The 16,561-nt window shown below is 38.4% G+C and overlaps 1 protein-coding gene across 3 annotated transcripts; it reads right to left on the bottom strand.

Annotated features, from left to right (window-relative positions):
* Positions 1-1,927: 1,927 nt before the first annotated feature.
* On the bottom strand, positions 1,928-15,119 carry sytl1 (synaptotagmin-like 1). Of its 3 annotated transcripts, none has more exons than XM_028460898.1 (15): positions 15,000-15,119; positions 12,569-12,695; positions 11,759-11,910; positions 11,566-11,665; positions 11,436-11,490; positions 11,326-11,362; positions 11,205-11,245; positions 8,966-9,106; positions 8,682-8,848; positions 7,789-7,891; positions 7,450-7,611; positions 7,066-7,144; positions 6,886-6,985; positions 6,174-6,379; positions 1,928-2,502 (listed from the first exon to the last, which is right to left on the bottom strand). In XM_028460898.1, exons 2-15 carry the CDS (start codon positions 12,691-12,693, stop codon positions 2,360-2,362), a joined length of 1,611 nt encoding a protein of 536 aa, XP_028316699.1. In that variant the 5' UTR covers positions 12,694-12,695; positions 15,000-15,119; the 3' UTR covers positions 1,928-2,359. The 3 variants fall into 3 exon arrangements, with proteins under 3 accessions (XP_028316699.1, XP_028316700.1, XP_028316701.1); XM_028460899.1 differs by having other exon boundaries at positions 8,966-9,082; XM_028460900.1 differs by lacking the exon at positions 15,000-15,119 and having other exon boundaries at positions 12,562-12,697.
* Positions 15,120-16,561: the final 1,442 nt, after the last annotated feature.

Raw genomic sequence — 16,561 nt, 5'->3', positions numbered from 1 at the left:
TATATTTTTAATGCTTTATACAGCAGTTATAGCCACTGAAAAACAAGAGAAAAAGCAGGTTTAGTGATAATGATTGTGTAACTAAGTAAATACTCCTACATCCTGCTCTACCGTGTACGTGTGTGTGTGTGTGTGTACTGAGATAAACATTGTAAAACAATTTCATTAAAAAACTGTTAAAATTTCTTCATTCCTGTGGATTTAATCTACCATGGGAACATGGATCACAGATTATGAATATCTCATGATTATTAACTTGCACTGAAATATGTCACATTTTTGTTGTTGCTGTACTCAATCAAATAGCAAAACACACATTTTTCAGTCGTATACCTGATAATATAAACTGTATACAACTATACCATCCATCTGCTTCAAAATGATCAATGTAAGACAGTTGTCAACACTGTAATTGATCCAAAGCTACAAAACTGGTCCTTTGTCACAAGGTAAATCAGTCATTTATTACAGTTGTGTATTATATATTACAGTTATGACATTTGATTGAAGACTGCTGACATGACAACTTCAAAAAGTAAAGTCATTTGCAGAGCATAAGTTAATAATATTAATAAGTGTAACTAATGATAAAGACTTTAAATAAACAAAAACTCCCAATCCCAAACATTTGAGTCTGTGAGTTATTGGAATTATCTTCTTTGTTTCCAATGCTAACACCGCCATCTGCTGGACAATAGTATGAATTAATATTTATTTTTAGGAAGATACATTTATTTTGGTTATGACTGAAATATGTGGCAGTGACTTTAGTGACGTGTACAGTATAAATGTTGGAGTCGAATAAACTATTACAAATGGATGCCTCGAGTCCGATCGGCTGCACCTGCACGTGTTGAGTTTGCATATTGATGGTATAAAATCTTATATTTACAAATGTGTAAATGATCATATCATATACTTTATATTAATAAGATTTAATGGATTTCCACAGCTTAATATAAATACATGTTAGTAAGCTGGAGCTAAAAACACTTCATTTTTAATGTACATTTGCATATTAATGAAATCTCCAACCATTTAAAAAGCCTTTACCTCTTATTAGCCAGACTGAAGTTCTGGAAATAGAGACAGATTCGGTTTCAAAATAAAGGTATTGTGACAGGTTATGAAATATCTGGTAGTCAGATTAAAGGTGCAGTCTGCAACTCTTATAAAAGTGACTTTTTGTCCTATTTGCTAAAGCTGTGACTATGTAAGGACAGCTTTACATAAAACTAGTAGTTTGTGTGAAAAAAACAGACTCAATGAGGTTCCCCATGGCTGGCGACCTGGACAAGGAGGACACAACAAAATGCATACAGTACGCAGGACCTGGCAACCCACATCCAACACAAAAACATGCAACAGGTTGCAGAGGTGTAAAGATTACTGATATATCCTACTTAAAGGTGCAGTCTGCAACTCTTATGAAAGTGACTTTTTGTCATATTTGCTAAAGCTGTCACTATGAAAGGACAGCTTTACATGAAACTAGTAGTTTGTGTGAAAAAAAAAAAAAACAGGCTCATTGAGTCCCCCTGCTGCTCCTGCAGCCTTTGGCAGAGTGCCAGAATGCACCGCGACCACGCAAAAAGTACCAATCAGAGCCAGGATTGTGTTTGATGAGCTGTCTAACAGCTGTTACTCACAGGCCCCGCCCCTTTCCCAGAGCACCGTCTTTTTTACAGTGTATGGTCTGGAGGAGTAGAAGACGGAATTGTGGACTTTTCTGCTTGAAAGGTAATTACTGCTGCTTGATTTACATTATGTTTGATTTGTAATTGTTACACTAGAACTCTGTAGTGCATGTGTTCATGTGTGTGCAGCAGCCTCCGCGTGGGCTGCTGTAAGTGACACTGAGTTGTTGCTGCTGCTGAGGTGTGTGAACATAGAGAGAGAGAAGCGCAGCAGTAATATGCTTTTAACAGAGCATGTTATATTACTGTGATGTTACTGTCTGACTTACGTTAGCTTGTTAGCTCCTCTGAGGGAGGGACTTTGAAAAGTTTGGAGGCAGGGCAAGAGAGCAGCAGGGAGGGGGAGAGAGGAATCTGAAAGTTGCGGACTGTACCTTTAAGGTAAATGAACTCCTTTTGAACCTTCCACGATGACATTTATTCTCGCATTAATGATGTTTGTTCTACTTAATTATAACTGAGAAACAAAAAGTGAAACATAAACCCGTTGCACATCCAGATATAAATAATCTCATTGACACTTAGTACATGAATAAATGCACTTCTATGACTGCTTCTGTGAGTCTGTGTGCATTATTACAGGAGAGAGGTTAGACATTCTGATATAAAGAGAGTATTTTGAAATGTTACATGTTTACTGTATGTGGTTTTTAAGCCCTGAGTCATTTGGAACGGTTTGTGAGGTTAGTTCTGATCGGTAGCGTGGTGTCGATCCAGTGGTTTGGGTTATCGATCATCGAGGTCCACACAGCGACCTCCTCCGCCGTGGAGTCCATCCAGCTGACGGCCTCGCCATAGCTCTGACCTGCAGCACAAACACACGCACATGCACACGCACAGCTCATTAATCACAGTGCAGGCGTTCCCAGAGAGATGTTAACTGCAGCCACACACTTAGGAGAGAAGTTTTTACTTTGGGACGTTAGCTTGTTAGCTCCTCTGAGGGAGGGACTTTGGAAAGTTTGGAGACAAGAGAGCAGCGGGGAGGGAGGGGGAGAGAGGGATCTGAGATTTGCGGACTGCACCTTTAAGGCAAAACTGGGGAACCATGTTACAGTTATGTCTATTTCTTCACATAGTAAACAATTATTAAAACATGTTTCGTATCAAGCTTTCCCACATTTCACCATTAAAAAAAACCAACTATATTTTCATTGATTAGGAAGCCTAACCAGGTCACCAATAGATAGAAAGAAATTAATATTTGTTTTTAGTGTATTTTACAGCTGATTTAGGACCAGTTATTATAAGAGATGCGAACAGAAAGCTAACACAAGCAAAGGTTAACTTTTATTAGGTCATTTATTTATAATTTTTTTTAAAAAAAAACAATAAAAAAATAATTGGAATGAATTGGAATTGGAAAAAACGCAGGTTACTGTAATAGTAATTGAATTGGAATTGAACGTGGGTAATTGAAAACGTAATTGTAACTGAAAAATGTAATTGACCCCAACCCTGATGCACAGTATGTGGCATGGCGACATGTGAAACACAAACAGAAAAAGGAATTCCACAATGCAAATGCTGTAGCTAAATCTACAAATAACAAACTTGCATTGCAGAACAAATGCCTGATCTCCTCTCCTGACACGAGGAAACTTGGACCTATTTTGCAGTGCAGCACTGAGATCTTAAGCTCTATTAACAAACACAACAGGAATGTTTTGGAGTGTACAGTAACACTGTCAGATATGACACAACCGTCTGAAATAGTTGTCATGCCAGTGAGAGAAAAGTCGGTTCTATATGGAGAACGTAACAAAGTGTGAGACAGCGAGAGTTAAAGAAAAGAAGAAGAAGAATAAAATGTAGATAAAAACTGTATAGAGTAATAAGTTTTACTACAACAGACATATGGGCAATGTATGAGATGATGTTTTATATTATCATATATATTCATGCTGTTATTAAGGATCGGCCGATATGGGGTTTTTAGGGCCGATGCCGATACCGATTTTTTTTTTTTCCATCAGCCTTAGCCGATGACCGATACGGACTGCCGATTTTCTTGAGCCGATATTTGGAGCCGATACTACTTTTGCTCCCTCAATTTACATCATAAAATTTACACAATGATGACAACAAATGGTACAAGTCTCAATTAAAAAAAAGCAACATTTAATGAAATTAACAAAGGTGAGGTAGAATGACACCAAGTAAAAAATATTTAACAAACAATAAAAACAGGGGAAATAAAACAAGAACAAGTAAAAAATAGAGTGAGACATCTCGTGAAATTATGAAAGAGAACTGTTTGTCCTTGTCCTGAAAATAACTTTGACAAAAGTTGACCTGACTGAAGATATATTTTATTAACAGGATTATTGAGTATAAAGATATACAATTATAGTATTAAACACAAAAAGAAACCATGAATAATAGTCCATTCCAACACAATCCCAGAACATAAATGAACAGAGGAAAATAACGTGAGGTCAGATGCGCATTAAGCAACAAACTGTTCAAGTTTCTGTTCTAAATTGCATCAACATTAACAAGAATAAATATTCAAATAAGTAGTAAACTGCTTCTCAAAGTTAAAGAGAAGCAGAGAGAGGGGGAAAGAAACGCACACACGCCAAACCTCCAGCCAGCTGCTCGTTAACTACAGCTGCGACACAACACGTAGACCCACGGAACAACAAACGTTAAACGTTAAACAGTTAAAAGATGCTTTGAAAGATTAAAACCTGCCTGGGATTGAAGAGATTGCTTCACACTCTGCTAGTGGGAGGAGGGGCTCTGCAGCCTCTGTCTCCGGTAACAGGAACAGCCTGTAGCAGCCGCTCTGTTTATAAAGTTGATCGGTGAACACAGCAGCGCACATCGGCCGATACACGTAAAACACGCAAAAATCGGCCGGCCGGCGAATCGGTCGATCACTACTGTTTTTATTAACTCTCAGGTGTTTATTAGTTCTATGTGTGTTCACGTAGCATTATAGAATTTTGTCTATTCAGAGGATGGTATGGGGTCAGAATAGGCACAAGCAATACTAACATAAAAACAAAACGGTGTTAAATTGAATGCATCACACCTTTCAGTAAACAGGGTTCCAACAGCTTCATTCAAGACTTTTTAAGACTTTTTTTATTTCCATTTGAAATTAAATTGAATACCAACTTCACAGAAAACATAATTGGGGTGGGGGGAGGAAACGCCACATCAATTACAATGGGTTAGGGTAATTTTTTTCTAGTGTCTAGTGCAGACGTGCAACTGGCGGCCCCAAAAGTAAACACAAAACAACAGTAAAATACAAAAGAAAACAGACTAAAATAATCAAAATCACTCCAAAAACACAAGATGACTACAAAAATCACCAGAAATCTATAAAACAACAACAAAAATACATATTTATATGAAAAAAACATTAAGGAAAGCCATTAAGAAAACATTTTGTTTCGTTAAATTAACAATTTCACATGTTGTTTATATATTTAAAAAAAAAAAAGAATGTTACTATTGATTTTGAAATGTGAGACTAATTAAAATCATAAAATCATACTTATTATGTGTTAAAATTGAAGACTTTTGAAACATTGATTTAAGACATTTTAATGACAATTAAGGCCTTATTTATAGATTCACAAATGTAATGCCTTAAGACTTTTTAAGGATCTGCGGACACCCTCTGTGTCAAGTTTGCATGTGCTCCCTGTGCTTTTTTGGGCTGCTAACAGACAAGTGTTTCTGTGTGTAGTCCTTGGACACTTTATATGTTACGTTTATTTAAATATTTGGGGTGGTTTGAGGTGTGACCAGGTTTTTGTCTGCGATTGTACCCCGCCTTGCAGCAGGGAAGCTGACGAGATGCTTTCTATAATGATAGTTAGGTGAGAGAGTCCTGATCTGAATAATAAGCAGCTCTTTTCACAGATTGTAATTACTGCATTCCATCAGTCAAAGATTAGCACTCAGTTGTACAAAATGCTATTATTTTACTCTGACAGTTGCAAAGCTGCTTGTGTAACAGGATCACATTTGAAACATAGGATTAGTTTGACTGAATATCTCTACCTTTCTCTACAACGGCTGAATATAATCAGGGTTCCTGCACTTTTTTCACAATGATTTTTAAACATATTTTACCTAATTTCCATGACTTAGTTTGGAATCGCTAAGATCTTTTTTTGCGTATGCATTTCCTGGTTTTTAGCGTATGCCAGCTGAAGTGATCTTACATGTGCACAGTTTTATAAATGAGGCAGAGAGAGGATTTGTGCTCAATTATGCTGCCGGTATGCAGCACTTTCACTTCGAAATGCTTAACATCTTTGGGGTTTAACATATTTTAACAGTAAAATAAAATAGGCTTTTTTTCCCCAAACTTTTCCAAACAGTTCAAGTATTCCATGACTTTTCAAGACTGGAAAATCGTATTTTTAAATTCCATAAATTTTCCAGGAATTTTATGACCGTGCGGACCCTGTATAATAATATAGTTTAGGGTGAAAAGATGTGGAGACTCACCAGTGCCACAGCTCAGGCGTACTCCTCCCAGGACGTGCGTCTTCAGGCCGTCTCGTTGCCACACAGTGAGCTCGGCGCAGGCCTCCTTCAGGTCGCTGGTGTGGAGGCCGTCGTACACCATAGTGTGGTTGTATGTCGGGCTGAAGGAGCGTTTCATCACCCGGGTCTTCTGACCGCTCTGCTGACTGGCATCTGGGAGGATGTAGCTTAAAGAAGAAATGGATGAACGACATCTTTTTAGTATAAAAGAACTAAAAAATGTTGCACATTTACCATTACAGTTGGGGTCAATTACATATTTTAATTACAAGTATGTCTTCGATTATCCATGTTCAATTACGATTATGGTAATTGGCAATTTTTCTAATTACAATTATAATTTCCCCCAGAAAATCAATTACAAATATATTCTTAATTACTTCAAAGTTCAAATTCAATTACTCAAAATCACAGTCTGTACCAAATAACCCCATAAAACTGTTATATATGACAGTTTTATAGATTGCCATGCCAATTACAATTACAAAGTCAATTATCTGAACTTAATTACATTTAAATTATAATTATAACATATTTTTAAAATTACAATTACAATAATAATTGTAATTAATTATCAATTACGCGATTAGAATTATAATTGACCCCCAACCCTGACATCTACCCTAAATATTACCAAATCTAAAATTAAAAGACATGTCGAGAGTTGACATACCTCCTAACAAAGGAGTCTATAGCCCCGCCTTTATTGGACAGAAGACTTTGAGCCTCCCGTAACCAGATGTGAAGCTCTCCTGTCAGAGGCAGACCTCCACCTTCACACGCACACGCACGAGATATAAAAGTGTGGCTCCATTGAGGATAATATGCAACGTACTGTATGTGTGCTGCTCACCCTCAAACCCATCTGGAATGAACTTGATGGAGAGCATCATGTTACCTCGACTGCTGATGGAGTCTGGGCTCATATAAATCTGTGAGAAAAGGGGAAAAAAAAGCCAAGGAAGCCCATAGCAGAGGGAAGGAGAGCTCAGTGTTACGTAAAAGCTTAGTTGAAATTCACAGCGTGTCTTCTCTTTCCTGCAGCTCTCTTTAAACCAGACACACTAGAACTCCTCATATCCTGTGTCCAAAAACAAAGCAGCCAAAAGTGCTGCTTCACAGGCACTGAAGTGATGCAGACACAGGATATGCAGTGTTTTTTGGAGGTAAATATTGATTTGAGACATTTAAGATTTTTTTTTTTAATGAGATTATGAGTGCGTTTCATCTCTCCTACCCGTGGCTGCAGATCCTGCCACAGCGGCTGTGTTCGATTCCAGTCCCAGAGACCAAGGGACACCTCCACTTCCCCCAGGAATATATTCCTCCCCAGGGGCTGCGCATGCCACACAGAGAGGTTCAAAGTGCGACTCCGCAGTTCAGTAGTTCGAATTTTATACTGGAAAACATTTAATGAGAATCAGGAAACGGAAAGATTTGTTAAGGTGGGAAAGGGGCAGGTAAAACTTTATAGAATCAAGACTTATGTAACAAACATATCCCAAGTTTGAGTCATCACATTGAGTCATTGTAGCACAGGCTACATGGAGGAGTAAGGAAATGGAAAGTGTCTCACTCGCAGCGTCTGATCATAGACTGGGTTTAATGTCTTCTTTCTCACTGAAGTTTTCTTCTTACTCTGATTTGACTTGTCAGGCAAAAGATAAGTTTTAACATATCTGTGAAGAAAAAAAACACACACACGATGTTTAAATGATGTACTATGATTAGAGTTGGGGTCAATCATATTTTTTTTTAATTACAATTATGTCTTTAATGATCCATGTTCAATTACAACTCAATTACAATTACGGTGACCAGCATTTTAAAGTTACAATTATTATTTTTTCCCCTGATAGTCAGTTACAATTACATTCTTAATTACTAAAGTTCAATTAAAATTAATCACTATTGCCGAGCCATTAATCCATAAGTTAGCTTTCTGTTAGCATCTCTTGTGATAACAGGTGAGTTTGACCCATGTCTCAAATCAAAATTTAAAAAAAATACACTAAAAAATATTATCTTTCATTTAATTTGTTACTCAACTCTTAGTTACCTTGTTAGGCTTCCTTATCATAAAAGTATTGGTATTCATATTTTAAGTGTGGGCGTGTGAGCATTTTTCTGTCATTATACCGTCGATTTTTTTTTTTTTTAAATGATAAAATAAAAATAATACTGCTTACTACGTACATGTGTAAGACATAGAACTGTAACATTGTTCCAAAGGTTTGCGTTTAATTTGTAAATTAGAATTTTTAATAGAATTTCCATGCCAATTACAATTAAAAAGTCAATTATCTGAACTCAATTACAATTCAATTATGATTACAACTGCAACAGATTTTTACAATTTCATCATTTTAATTATTTATTAACTATGCTATTACAATTATATTTGACCCCAACCCTGACTATGATACACTGGTAATTAAGTGAGTGCTGCCCACGCGTGCCGTCACTTACGGATCTGACAGGTTCTTGCGTGCAGAAGCAATATCCTCACAGCGGTACACTATGACTTGCAGCTCCTCCTTCTGGGTGTCGTAAACTAATGAGTATTGAATACGGCCTCTCACTTCCACCACCCCAAAGTCCCCCGAGCTGAACATACTCATCATGCTGCCACTGATCTGCAACAGAAGTACGCAGGAGCCACACTGAGTCAGTGTCCAACGTCACTTTATGGCCTGTTGATCAGAATGTGTGTGTGTGTGTGTGTGTGTGTGTGTGTGCGCGTGTGTGTGTACCATGTAAGCAGAATGCAGGCTGCATGTGGAGCTGCTGGTTTTCAGAGACATTGGATCAGGGTCGGTGATGCTGCTGCACAGTGAGTCCGACTCCCCGTTGTGGCCATCGACTAAGTCCTCCAAAACACAGGCACCCACACACTTTCATACACAGTGTTGAAATCATTCTTTTTATTAAATATCACAGATGGATCAGAAGGTACTCCCTCACCCTGTCTTTTCAGCAACTGAATAAGATTTCTGGGCATTTGGTCCAATTACTTACTGTATGTAGCGTTTAAATACCACAGAAGAGGTAAGTGACGCCTTTTACTGTTGAGTCACTCTTTAAAGCCTTCATTTCATACTAGTTCATTATTAAAGACTCAAAACTAGATCAAAGAGGATTTAAAAAGGGTTGAGCATAGAACAACTTCATCTTGTAAAAATACCTGCTTGTTACAGACACCGATGCAAACACCATTTGTGACTAAGGTTGCAAAGGGGTGGAACATTTCTGGTGAACTTTGACTATTTATTGAAATTAACTTGAAATTGTGAGTATTTTTAAAAATAATTGGATAATATCTAAACATCCACTCAAAATAATCCACATAGAAAAATGAAACATTTTAACTAGGGTTGATAAGTCCGGGAACTTTCAAAGTTGGAAACTTTCTGTGGAAAATAACAGGAAATTTTAGTTTCGTAAGTTTGCCCTGAACAGGGAAAATAGTTGGGAAAACATATTTTAGCATCATCTAAAATATCAGCATCAGTTATTTAAATCTAGTCCCAATTTTTGGTTAATTCCAATAAATAAACCCCCATGAAAAGTTTATATTTTTAAATATTCCCAAAATTTCAGAGTTTAAGTACCTGTTGAAATTTACCAGATATTGTACACAACCCTATTGGTGAAGTGCCTACCGAGGCTGCACGTGCGCGCCCCCCAGCGGCTAGCAATCCTTTTTTCTTCATACTAAACCCCCACCTACCCCTTTCCCTTTACCCTCCCACCCACCCCCAGCACCACCTCCTTCCCACGTGCTATGTTCTCAAGTTTTTGTTGTGACTGTTCTGCTTTTGGTGCACGTATGCTGAGGAAGTTTTTTCCTAGTTTTATACTTTCCTCCCCAATAGGGAAGTTAGTTTAAAACCTGCTTTTTCCCCCTCACCTCTCCTTCTGTTGTTCTCCCACTTTTCATCTAAATACGGGGCGCCTCCCATGCCCATGGCAACCCACAGTTCTCCCATTCTTGTCCTCCCATGTTATATGTGATCGTCTTTTCATGTTTCTTTGGATGGAATGTAACTGAAATGTTTGTACAGCACTTGGTGATTTTTATCTGTGAAAAGCGCTTTATATATAAGATGTACTTACTTAATGATAAAGGTATTCATACATGAAAAATGGGAAATGGGGGGAAAATCCACTGAAATAATGAACTGCATCTCTGTTCACTATTAGTGCAGCAAAGGGAACTGACAGTCTGTCAAAACCTAGCAGGAGCTGCACATGTGCAGAAAACAGCACTTAGAATGCATTCGCCTTTCACTGTGAGAAATTAGCCATGTTTAATTTACTGTTGTAACAAAAATTATTAACCAAAAAACATTGACCGGTTGTTTCCTGACGACTCACATTATTCAAATAAAGCTTGGTAAAGGAACACTCAATTAGTGTTTGATCAGCGTTCACTAAAGTAACAATCCAGGCTAACATCCTTTCTTAAAGTAACCTGTAAAAAAAAATGTGTTAACATGACCTCAACATACAAATCACACAGTGCACTCCACGCTGGATGATCGTTAAAATAACTCTGGTATCGATTAACGACTTAGCAACAAATGGCAACTTCTGCTTTGATATAATGATGTCACACATGTTAATTGACATATGCTGAACCCACTAACAGCTGAACACCCCCATATAAAATAAAAGACTTAAAGTCAAATCTAACAATAATTCAAAAATATATTTCAGTTTAACAAATACATGAAGTCAATCGTTTATATATTGACTTTATGTTTATGTATTGACTTCATTGACTTTAATCATTGAGATAAAAACAGGAAGATGACAGCAATCTTTTAAAGCCTAGGGTTCCACATATTATTGATTGAATACTCATGGTAAATTGATACATTCAGTACGATAATGCCAACTCAGGGGATGGGTTATAATTAATGGCGTAGTTAATAGCAGTGTTTCCCACTGCTATTTGTGGTCATCTGACTCTATGTGTTATATAGTCACCTCGGGATCCTCAGAGTAGCCATTACTTCTCTTTTCGCTCTCTGTGGACATAAGGAAGAGGAATTTAAATCAAGAGTAAAGCTGCCGATGTAATACAACAGCAATACAACAAGCTTCATACCTTTAGAAGACAAGGAACTGCTTCTATGCTGATAACCCTTCAAATAAAGAACGTTGATGGTTATCCAGAAATTTTTTTCAGGTTGAGAACAAAACAAAGAAAACACAAACCTGTGGTGCGCTACTTGTTCTCTGACCAGCTGTCGTTTTCAAACTCCTCTGAAACCTGAAATCATATTCAGAAAACTGCAAAAACGAGTTGGAATGAAATAAATTGTGTGCAGACAAATCTCTCACTTACACCGTGTTCTCCTCCCGCAATCTCTCCATGGCCTCGGGTGAGGCACGGTTAGTGGAGGTTTCCCCTTCTTCTCCATTGAACAGTGTATTCAAGGGCACCTCTGTTACCATAGCAACAACCACAAGAACCATCAGTGGGATATTCCAGTGTCAGTGGGAAGGATGGAGCAGCATTACACGCAGTATAGGGCTACCTCTGCTCTTGGTCTTCCTGCGGCGGATGGTGGAGTGGACGAGTTCGAAGGCCGAGCACTGATTGTGATGGCGTTTGCTGCGCTCCAAGCTGAACCACGAACCAGATAAAAAGTGCAGACGTTTTGGGTCTGTCTCTGTCTGCTCCAGGTCTCTGCAGCATTTGATCAGAACAGAAAAAGATCTGCATTCTGCAAGTGCTGCTGCTTGATATGTTACATAATGCTAATTTTCCCCTCCGATGCTCCCATTTGACGACGCAACCGACATGTCACAACTCTACATTTTAGTCTTTAAAAGACGCGACCTAAGGAAAATCTGAATAGGTTAGGTTTAATCAATCAAGAAATATGGGGATATACATTTGTGGTTAAAAAAGGTCAAAAGTAAGGGACACATCCTTAATATTCCTCTTCTTCATATGAAACATCAGCATTTGTTGAAGAGCTACAGCAGGGGTCACCAACACGGTGCCCGTGGGCCCCAGGTAGCCCTCCTGGACCATGTGAGGGGGCCTCAGGAGCTCTAGTCACTGATGAGCTCCATCTAAATATTTAACTCCAGGTTAGAGTGAAAAAGTAACAGTTTACTTATTTTATGGACTCATTGATGTGTCATTTTATTTATATATATTTTTTTTTCCATTCATTCCTGTTAAGGATCTATGCTGATTCCTCATCAGAGGACATTACACTACCATGGCAACATCTGTCAGGGATGAAGCAGTTTGTCTATTAGTAATATTAATAATATTGTTAATATCCTGCTTGTGTGTCAGAAGTTGCCTCTGATGGCAAATAGTCACCTCTGACCTTACGCGTCCTTCATCGCGGAGACGCAGCTCCAAGTCTCGTTGCAAAACCTGCAGAATGGAGGACTGCTCCGCCTCCGTCAGGTGGTTGAGATCAAGTGAAGAGTCAACACAGTCCGCCTCCATTTCTGGGAAAGAGAGGTGTCAGAAATGTATCCTTAAATAAATAAACCAAACCTGTTTATTGTTAACAACAACACGCACTGCTCTCTGCTAGCACTGAAGAATGTCATAAAAATAAGAAAAAAAATAGTAACATGATGTACGCTTAACAAACAAAGCAGTAAAGTATAAGTAAATCCTTATTACATTTTGTTTTTGAACACTTAAAACAGCAAAAACAAGCAAAAGACGTGAGACAAATTTGAGGAGATTGACACAAACTCTCTTCTTTTTTCCAGGAAAAATATTCTAATGGATCTATTTCTTGCTATGTACAGTACAAACTGTGTGGAAGCTTAGAGCGCTGCAACCAAAGAACGCCCCCCCAGCCGCATGTTACTGTGGTTCCTTTTGAGCTAATAATTAATATTTTTATTGTTGGTTTGCCTTCATGTTAGTAAATTACCATAGGCTGTTTAAGTCTCACGCTAATAGCTTTTACTGCTTTAACTGCTGTACATTCCACAAACAGATACATATCTAAAATGTTCCTGATCTGATCAATGTGTTGCATTAAGTGTCATACAATTTGAAGCATTTATACAAATAAGATCACCCAAAAAACTGGCCTTTGGAATCAGGAGGCAGAAATTAAACGATTATTGAAGTCAACATCGGATGCCGACTGCAGGAAGAAGAAATAGTCTCATTTTTGTTGGATAAGAAACTAATTGTAAAACAAAACCATTCACATAACGCAAAACGCCGTCAAGCGCCAAATATCCTCTCAGCCAGTTATTTGCAATTATCTGGATGAGTACTCCTGATCATGGTACCATGATCATCAACACGTTTAAAGGCTTATAAAAAATTTCCATTAATAACCATACAGTTAGTACAAATGTATGAGCACTCCTTTTTTTTCTTTGAAAAATCCCAATAAAATGTGAAATCCAGATCCGATCTGGATTAAACTCGATGTGGAAATTGAGGAATCAACCCAACAGATTTAAATGTTATGATCCGTCAATTACAAACTGCTTATGAATTTATGAAGAGATATGGATCAGTGTATTGAACCGGATCCCATCCAAAATTTCATGGAGTCTTCCTCGTGACGTAAAGGTCTATCTTTGGTTCATATTTTGTTAATTACTTTTGACTTAATCCTGCTAATCAACAAACCAACAAACAAATGAGCAGACTTTCAAAAACGCTCGTTTTCCATCACTGACAAAAATTGTCAAAATCGCTGAGTCAGCAATTTGGATCGGATCCGGTTCCTGTTTCGTCAAATGTTGCATAGCCTTACAGCATCCCGCAAAAGTGAGTTTTAGAAATTTTGCCCCATGCTAAAGATAGAGAAATTTGCGCTTTCTGACCTTGATCTTGAACCCACCGTCACCAAAATTAAATGGTCTCATGTGTGGCCAAAAAACCAATTAACGGCTTAAAATTTAAGTGGATTCTTCAAAAATTGAGAACACTATGGAATACACAAACAAACGTGACGATCAATATACTTTCAAAAACCGTTTTCAAAAGTAACAAACAAATACATACATGTTGGTAAAAATATGTCATTTATCTCTTAATCTTTGAGAATACAGGAGAGACCATTTACACACTGTATGTCATTGTTTCCAAATACATATAAAATATTAGGAACATGGTGATGATGCATTTAATAATGTACTTATATGTAGGCTACTATTAAATGTTTGGGAATTTCTCCTCCAGATTTAAAATAGAAAATAGAGGCACCCAACAGCATCAAACTCAGGGCCAGTATTGTGTCTTTATTTAGGTTTTTTTTTTTTTTGTTTGTTTTTGCAAATGTATGGTACTTCTATTTGTGGAAGATTTCATAGTGAATAAAAGTGAGAAATAAAGGTTAAAGTGCTGGTTAAGGTTGTCTTACAGGATCATCGTTAACCTGCTGCACAGTTTACAGATGATGTCGTGCTTTACTTTGTTGCCTTCAGGATATTTAACCACTCAAAGTTGACACATGCGCACACCGGTTTCACGCGATCCAATAACTTATGAAACTTCATGTTTTTGTTTTTTTTTCCCCATATCAATTATCATGCGTTAATTGTTGCAAATGTTGTTTCTTCTTGATTAATGTCATAAAGTCTATCTTTGTTCATATGTGTGTGTGTGTGTTTGTGTGTGTGTGTGTGTGTGTGTGTGTGTGTGCCACTTCCCACTTCACCAACACACCGCGAGAGACCGGACACCTGTCACTACTTTGGATCCAAAACATACATGTCTCATTTCCCGACAAACACACACGATCATTCTGACTATAGTGAACACTGTGTTACCTCACTGTGCAGCTTCCGCCTCTTCCATCTGGGATAAAGTTTGGTGAGTTTTAGGAAAACTTTTTTTCCGAGCGCGTTTCTGCGAGTGTCGACGTCTGTGTGTGTGTGTGTGTGTGTGTGCTGAGCAAACTGAGAAACACGCCCTCCCTCCACACAGGCCCGGGGCTGTGCTTGCTTGCGCGCGTGCGTGCGTGCGTGCGTGCGTGTGTGAATGACCGATGACTCACACAAACACGGATATGGCACCATGATGGGTGCTGGATGGAGGTGGGATAAAACATGTCCTACTTGTTCGTCCACACCTGTTAAACACACCAATGAGTCTCTCACTGAGGTTGTATAATTATAATGCAATGATAAAGTGAGCAGAGGTGGGTAGTAATGAGTTACAGTCACTCCGTTACTTCTACTTTTACTTGTGATTTATTATTTTCTACTTTTACTCGAGGGCGGTGATTTTGTTACTTTTAATGTCAATCAAGTTTTTTTTTTTTCTCGAGGAAACGTTGATAGCCTGGTCTCAGAAAAGCTATTTCATTGGAAGTATCCCAAAACATCCAAGTCATTGGTCTATGGCTCTCCTGCCTCATCCTATACAACAGGGAACAACCAATGAAGTGTTGACAATCAAACGCAATAATTCTGCCCGTGGCAAAACATCCGCATATCCTCATGGCAGTGGCTATCCGTACGGTTGCCGTATCAATATACCGACATTCTATCCGAACGCCGCTCCCCTATTTGGCCAGGCTAGGTCACGTGATATGTCAGTCATTGGCCAGTTTAGGTCACATGATAGATCAGTCATTGTCCAGTTTAGGTCACGTGATAGGTCAACCATTGACCAGTTTAGGTCATGTGATGGGTCAGTCATTGGCCAGTTTAGGTCACATGATAGATCAGTCATTGTCCAGTTTAGGTCACGTGATAGGTCAACCATTGACCAGTTTAGGTCATGTGATGGGTCAGTCATTGGCCAGTTTAGGTCACGTGATAGGTCAGTCAATTGCCAGTTTAGGTCACGTGATAGGTCAGTCATTGGCCAGTTTAGGTCACGTGATAGGTCAGTCAATTGCCAGTTTAGGTCACGTGATAGGTCAGTCATTGGCCAGTTTAGGTCACGTGATAGGTCAGTCAATTGCTAGTTTAGGTCACATGATAGGTCAGTCAATTGCCAGTTTAGGTCACGTGATAGGTCAGTCATTGGCCAGTTTAGGTCACATGATAGGTCAGTCAATTGCCAGTTTAGGTCACGTGATAGGTCAGTCATTGGCCAGTTTAGGTCACATGATAGGTCAGTCAATTGCCAGTTTAGGTCACGTGATAGGTCAGTCATTGGCCAGTTTAGGTCACATGATAGGTCAGTCAATTGCCAGTTTAGGTCACGTGATAGGTCAGTCAATTGCCAGTTTAGGTCACGTGATAGGTCAGTCATTGGCCAGTTTAGGTTGTGTGACTAAGACTAAACCTTACCTTAAACTTAAACCCCAAACCTAAAAACTGTTGCAATATTGAGTTATAACCTAACCCTAATCCCAACCCTAAGACGCTACTTAGGTGTA

Source organism: Gouania willdenowi, chromosome 11 (genome assembly GCF_900634775.1).
Source record: "Gouania willdenowi chromosome 11, fGouWil2.1, whole genome shotgun sequence".
NCBI lineage: Eukaryota > Metazoa > Chordata > Actinopteri > Blenniiformes > Gobiesocidae > Gouania > Gouania willdenowi.
This window is presented reverse-complemented; position numbering and strand designations above follow the sequence as displayed.